This window comes from Kryptolebias marmoratus, linkage group LG6 (genome assembly GCF_001649575.2).
Source record: "Kryptolebias marmoratus isolate JLee-2015 linkage group LG6, ASM164957v2, whole genome shotgun sequence".
Classification (NCBI taxonomy): domain Eukaryota; kingdom Metazoa; phylum Chordata; class Actinopteri; order Cyprinodontiformes; family Rivulidae; genus Kryptolebias; species Kryptolebias marmoratus.
This window is the reverse complement of record NC_051435.1, coordinates 19,504,861-19,512,157: the sequence shown is the minus strand read 5'-3', so window position 1 is coordinate 19,512,157 and position 7,297 is coordinate 19,504,861. Positions and strand designations below refer to the sequence as shown.

Genomic DNA, 7,297 nt, shown 5'->3' with positions numbered 1-7,297 from the left:
TTCCCTGCTTTTCAGCAGGTCTTCATGTTCTGTAGAAGCCTGTTAATCATCCATTCATCAAGTCAGGTGTGTTGAAGCAGAAAAAACAACAAAAACATGCAATACAGTGGCTCTTGAGGACCAGGATTGGACACCACTGTTCTATAGGAATAAAAAAGAAAAACAAAATGACAGCAATAACTGGAAATACAAACATGAAGAGTAGAGAATGTAATGTCAACATCGCAGTGAGGAAATGTGGTTTTATGTCTAGGCCTATAGCAGCGTTAGGGGTAGCTCAGGACAATGCGCTACCTCTGGGTCCGTATCTCCCTTTTTTGTGAACAACTTTTCAATATTTTCCTATTTGTTCCTATCGACACAGTATGATAAAGGTCTTGTACAGTAAAAGAATGTTTATAGCTCTAAGAAATTTCTTTCCACTTGGGCCTTGAGTAAAATCTGAAAAGAAAACAGATATTAGTTTATATATGTCTGAGCATGTGTGCTTACTTCAATATAAATACAGCAGAAAGACAATAACGCAATATACAATCACATAAATAGCTCCTAGACTGTTTAAATGACTGAACTTACACTGTCATTCTAGTTCTTAATTTTTGCCTTGCAGTGCTACACTGTGGACAGATGGAGAAGTGCAAGTAACAGTCAAGTAGTGAAAGTTAATGTCATGTTGCAGAGGAAAGCCTTCAAGTGAAAAGTTTGAAAATCAGCTTGAGAAGCATCACCGTCAGTGAACCAAGAAAGTTTTCTGAAGAAAGTTTAACAGCGAACATTGAGATCAATAAAAGTAAAATGTAATTTTCCCCAAAACAGATCAAAAGCACTAATTTATTTATTTTCTGTGCCACTTTTTTTCTTGTAAGTCCCACAGTATCTTAGCCCAGCCATTATCCACCACCCTTGGTGGAGTCTCCCACTTTGACTGTGGGACCTCCAGTCCAAAGTTGGTGCAGATGTTCTTCTATACCATTCCAGCTATTTAGTTATGGTGATCCATGTAGGCTTTGCCTGCCTGCATCTTACATCCTGCTATTTTACTATATATAAATTCTAGTTGAGTTTTCTTCAGTGGTGGCTTACTCTTTGCCACTCTCCCATTAATCTCAGACTGGTGAAAAACCTGGGAGACAGTTGTTATATGGACAGTCTCCCCCATGTCTCTCCCCCTTGTTGGCCTTCCATGCCCATCTACACCTGATCCAAGCTGTAATCACTCACCTGTGCCCACTTCCCCTTATTAGCCTCTGTCTTTAAAACCCGGTCATCTTCTCCACTTACTCACTGGTACATTGTCGCTTTATGCGCTGACTGGTTCCTCCCTGTCTTGCATCCCGTGTTTTTTTGTTGCGCTTTCGATTTTGTTATGTTTTGTATTTAGTTTTATCTTTGCTGCCATGTCGGGTTTTGTTTTGGGTTTTCGTTTTTATATAAAATAAATAACTCCTTGAACTCTCAGTCATGATATTCTGCATTAGGTTCACGTCAATTTCCACCCCACTTGACACTGTGTTTATTCCTTTATTGTATGTTGCTTTAATGTAGCTCCGTCCCTCCTTCAATGTCTTTGTTGCATTATTGTTGCTCTGTGCATATCTCACGCTGTGACCTGCAGGACACAGCTTGAGACAGGAATTTTTTTTTGTTCTCCTCATCCACGCATATGGTAGAAGTTTTTTAGCTCTCTCCGATAACTTCTTTGGTGCTTTTGGTTAGCCTTTGGTATTTTTAGTTAGCCTTTTGGTATTTTTAGTTAGCCTTTGGTATTTTTAGTTAGCCTTTTGGTATTTTTAGTTAGCCTTTTGGTATTTTTAGTTGGCCTTTTGGTATTTTTAGTTGGCCTTTGGTACTTTCCGTTAGCCCTTTTGATGCTTTTTAATAATTTTTTTTTATTTGTTTGATTTTTTATGTTATTGTTATGAGTTTTGATCTCTGTGTTGTTATAATGTTATTTTTATGCCTTTTTTTGTGTTTATATGATGTAAAACACATTGAACTGCCTTATTGTTGAAAAGTGCTATATAAATAAATTTGACTTGAGTTAACCATCATGCTGTATCTGTTAGCATTAGTGTCTGTCTGAGGAGATGCTCAGAGGCAAAAAATGGACTAAGGCAAAGTGAAAACCTGTTCTTTAGTCAGATGACTCAAAATTTGAAAATATTTTTTAAACCTATAGACAGCATGTCCTCCATACTAAAGAGGAGAGTTGTCATCCGGTTTGTTATTGTGCACAGTTCAAAAGCATGCCTCTCTGATGGTATGGGGGTACATTTGAGCCTCTGACATGGGCAGCTTACGCATCTGGAAAGGCTCCACCAAAGCAGCAAATTATTTACAGGTTTTAAAGCAACATGTGCTCCCATCCAGCAAAAAAGAGCCAAGTCTGTAAAACAGCATAAAAATCCTTCATCAGAAAACAATGGGACACCATTTCCTTCTAAAACCTGCAGCAGCTCCTCTCCTGTTCCTAAACATTTACAGACTGTTATTAAAAGCAGATGGGATGCTTCAGTCAGTAAACATAGACCTGTCCCCACTTCTTTGAGATGTGTTGCTTTAAAAAAAAAAAAACTACATTTTATTGTTAAAATAAATAAATAAATAATGTAATACTTTTGATAAATGCTGTTTTAATGTTTATTGTGAATAAAATATGGGTTTATGAGATTTGCAAATCATTACATTCTATTTTTATTATGTTATCATTTTTACTTTGACTAATGTCCCAACTGTTTTGAATTTGGCTTGTGTTTTTAAATTTAATTATATGGAAAACAAATGTGGATGATCGCTTTAACTCATTTGTAAATGAAGGAGGAGCAAAATGAAGCAGTTGTTAACCAGCGACTGGAGTTCAACTGCCTCACATTTGCCTGCCTCTTTCTGATTATGGAGAGTTTGAACGGAGATGAGCTCTGCTTTCCACAGCTCAACACTTCTTGCAAAAAGCCACTTCTCCATCATGCTAAGAATATTTTATTTGACACTCTGATGTCCTTAATCTGTTTGATGACTGTGACACTTAACATGCTAGTTATCTTTTCTATTTCCTACTTCAGGTATGAAGATCAACTAAAACAGTTGTACTACATTTTCTTTTCAGTAGACTTACAAGTTACTGCAGGAATATTTATTATTGAAGTCAATATTAGCTCTCCTTGCAACAATCTGTGAATGTAACAACAATATGAGTGATGAAATCTAACATCATCATCTACTGAAGGGATTTAGAACAAAATATGTAATAGCAAGTAAAATAAAAATACCTTACAGATCAAAATGTTTTTGCACATTAGGTTCTCTTGTTTTAAGACACAGTGTTCTGTTTTTTGAAAGTATTTCAAAACAATCAAAAGTATTTAGTGTTTCTTTTTATCCCTTTCCAGGCAGCTTCACACGACTACCAACCTCTTCCTCCTCTCTCTGGCTGTCTCAGATTTCCTTGTTGGAATTGTGCTGATGCCGCTTCAAATCCTGTCACAAAGATGCTGGTATTTAGGGAGCTTCATGTGTGGATGTTTTCATTATACTTCTTACATTGTTACGTCTGCCTCAGTAGGAAACATGGTGCTCATTTCAGCTGATCGATATGTGGCCATCTGTGACCCTTTGCATTATCCAACCAAAGTCACTCAGAGGAAAGTGAAAGTCTGTGTTTGTCTGTGTTGGGCCTGCTCTGTGCTCTACAACGGTGTGATACTAAAGGAGTTTCTGAAAAATCCTGACCAATATAATTTCTGCGATGGAGAATGTGTCATTTTACTAGAATATATAACACAAGTGTTTGATATGATATTTACCTTTCTTAGCCCCATTACAGTGATCATAGTTCTGTATATGAGAGTATTTGTGGTGGCTGTGTCTCAGGCTCGAGCCATGAGGTCTCATATTGCAGCCGTCAGTCAACAGGGTTCAGTTTCGGTGTCTGTTAGGAAGTCTGAGAGAAAAGCAGCTACAGCTATTGGAGTCGTTGTGGTTGTGTTTCTAATATGTATGTTTCCTTATTTCGTCCCTACTCTTGCAGGTAACAGCATGTCATTTAGTCCGGAATTTTTAGTCTTTGTAAGCTGGCTATTTAATTGTAACTCGTGTCTAAATCCAATAATTTATGCTTTCTTTTATCCGTGGTTTAGGAAATCTGTAAAACTCACTGTAACTCTTCAAATACTGCAACCTGACTGTTGTGATGCTAACATACTGTAGATACAGTTTATTCACTCAGTCTGCATCAGAACAAATCATCTGCCTTCACTTCTCCAGTACTTGAATAATACTATTTTAAAAAGAGCAAACGTTTGGCTAATCTTTCATTATTAATCTGTAATGTAGTACAAAGTGTTTTAACAATATTTTACAAGGGAAGCTGTTTTTACTGAAAACCTTCCACAATAATGACTCATTTAGTGGTATTAATTGTACATCAGCATTGTTTAAATTCTCACGTGATGAGCTCAAAGTTTAGTTCACCGATTAACATATGAAAGAACTTGTGTGTGTTTATAGTTTATCATTTAGAAACATGAAAATACTTACCAATGCTTTTCAGATGACATGCTTACTGGTCTGATTTAATGGAGTTCAAAATTAATAAAGTAAAGAAAACATGCTTGCAATGCTGAGATCTGACAAATAAAGCACAATGAAATTTTAAAAGCTAATTACTGATTTGATGCTTCATTTAAATGATTAGTTTTCTTTTTTGACATGAAAATAGTAAATCATATACATTGTCAAGTGGAGTTGAAGAATCAATAAAATAGTTTTTGGCTTTATGATTTTATATATTTTTTATATATTATATTTTTTATATATATATTATATATATATATATATATATATATACATACATACAAGTGGGGATACAGAAATAAAAGGCCATGGAGTGATTTAGTTGGATTCAAGTCAGTTTATTCATATAGCGCAAATTAACAACAAAAGTCATCTCAGGACATCGTACAAAAGTTTTCAATTACAGTACAATACAAAATGCTAAATTAGTAAAACCTATATATATGTAAGGAATTCAGCAGATTATGGTAAATCTTCACTTTGTCTCTGTTTCCCATCCTGAGCACCACACTGGTGACAGTGGATAAAACGACTCCATTTTAACAGGAAGAAACCTCCAGCAGAACCAGAACCAGGACAAGTGGTCGTCTCCTTCAACCGGCTGGGAATGAGTGAATAAGAAAGAGACACAGACAAACACAGGAATGGTCCAGATTCAGCTACTTTCGCAGTGGTGTCCAATCCTTGAAAACCTCTATTTTAGTTATTTCCCTGCTTTTCAGCAGGTCTTCATGTTCTGTAGAAGCCTGTTAATCATCCATTCATCAAGTCAGGTGTGTTGAAGCAGAAAAACAACAAAAACCTGCAATACAGTGGCTCTTGAGGACCAGGATTGGACACCACTGTTCTATAGGAATAAAAAAGAAAAACACCATGACAGCTGTAATGAAAATAATAAAGTGCTTCGATGATTAAATGCTGCATGTAACTTAAGGCTGTGTTTAACAGTGGAAAATTATGGAAGCATTTATGACACCATGTTTTACTGAAGGAGCACTTCTTATCTTATAGGGCTTATAGGGCTCTGGAGTTACCTGACCCCTACCCCATTCCAGACCCCTCATTCTATGGAAAGTTACAGAGTGTGTAGAGCTGGGTATTTAAAGGGGAGCCTTTTGTTTTTTTGTCAGACTCACTCTGCTGACTCACCTGAGCTCAGTGATTCTTAACTATATAGCTTAATAAATTATTCTAAGACAAAACTCTGCGTTGTCCTCTTTTAAAGAAAATTCCACAACACAGCAATAATTGGAAATACAAACATGGAGAGCAGAGAATGAGGAAATGTGGTTTTATGTCTAGGCCTATAGCAGCATAAGGGGTAGCTCAAGAAACCCAACCCGACCCTAACTTTTTTATCAAAAAAGAAAGATTTAAGCAAATTCTGAAAAGTAGACAGAGTGTCAGCCTCAATGACAAAAACTGGAAGTTGGTCCCATAAAAGAGGAGCTTTATAGTTGAAAGCTCTGCCTCCTGTTCTACTTTTAGAAACTCTAGGAACCACAAGTAAACCTGCAGTCTGAGAGCAAAGTGTTCTGTTAGGAAATTATGGAACAATAAAATCTTTAATATAAGATGGAGCTTGATTATTGCGAGCTTTGTATGTTAGAAGAAACAGTTAAAATTTTATTCTGAATTTGACAGGGAGTCAATGAGCAGAAGCTAAAACTGGAGAAGCATGCTGTAAAACAACAGCTGTAAAATTTGAAGCAATTTGGAAAAATTGATTCAGGTAAGTTGGCTTTGTGTGATGAAGTGTCAACATACGGTCTATGAGACCACACCGTTGCGGAATTAAACAACAACAAACAGATTTATTGCTGAGGGAAAATCGTCAATAACAAACAGCATTTTTGAATTTAGTTTTTAAAATTTGTTAACCACAACGAGAATCACCAAAGTGAGTTAATTCGTCATTTTTTAAAAAAACGATAAGAGGGAGACATCTGTCACACATGAATTTTCAGAATTGGGCTTGTAGTTGCAACTGTCGTCCTCGTTCCTAGTATCACATTCTGGCTCAGTTAAAGCAGTATAAGTGGGTCTATTTAAAGACCCTGCAGTATATCTGTTAACCATCATGCTGTATCTGTTAGCATTAGTGTCTGTTTGAGGAGGAGCACAGCAGCATTGCATTCGCCGTGGTTTATAATTAGGAGTGGCATCATCGCACCTGTCCATCACAACCTATTTATTCCTCTTGTTGCAGAGAAGAGAAACACCTGCACAGGTTTGTCATCACTAACGGTTCTGGACGGCAGTGTGTGATACCTCGCTCCGGTGTGAAGTCTCTTCTTTTATTAGAGAGCTGAAGAATAATTAGGATGGAGCAAAACTGACATAAGATTAGAGAGGAAGTACGGGCAAAATAAAACACAACAGATGTTTGATGAAAGTCACAGGATGTCAAAGTAACATTTACAGGAGCAACAATCTTCCATCTCAGCCCATCAGCATCCGACCACGCCTCCAGGGTATTCAATCAGCGAGCAAGCCTTCGTTTAAAAGGACTTCCATCATGGCCCCATTCGTTCGCTGGCTGAACTTCAGCATCAGCCCACATCCACCCCTTCTCCACCTCCAGTTTCCCAGCTCCCTCAAGCTTCCTTCCCCTCTTCAACCTCCACCACCAGTGTCCGGCTCGGGGAAGACGCCTCTAATGCTCAACCTGAGCTTCTCCTCAAAGCACATTGCTATTGTCGACACTCGCGTCTTCCGCCGAGGT

The 7,297-nt window shown here is 37.4% G+C and overlaps 1 protein-coding gene across 1 annotated transcript; it reads left to right on the top strand.

The window, feature by feature from the left end:
- Positions 1 to 1,834: 1,834 nt before the first annotated feature.
- On the top strand, positions 1,835 to 4,611 carry LOC108232439 (trace amine-associated receptor 13c-like). Its single transcript, XM_017410213.3, has 2 exons — positions 1,835 to 3,062; positions 3,390 to 4,611. Exons 1-2 carry the CDS (start codon positions 2,812 to 2,814, stop codon positions 4,204 to 4,206), a joined length of 1,068 nt encoding a protein of 355 aa, XP_017265702.2. The 5' UTR covers positions 1,835 to 2,811; the 3' UTR covers positions 4,207 to 4,611.
- Positions 4,612 to 7,297: the final 2,686 nt, after the last annotated feature.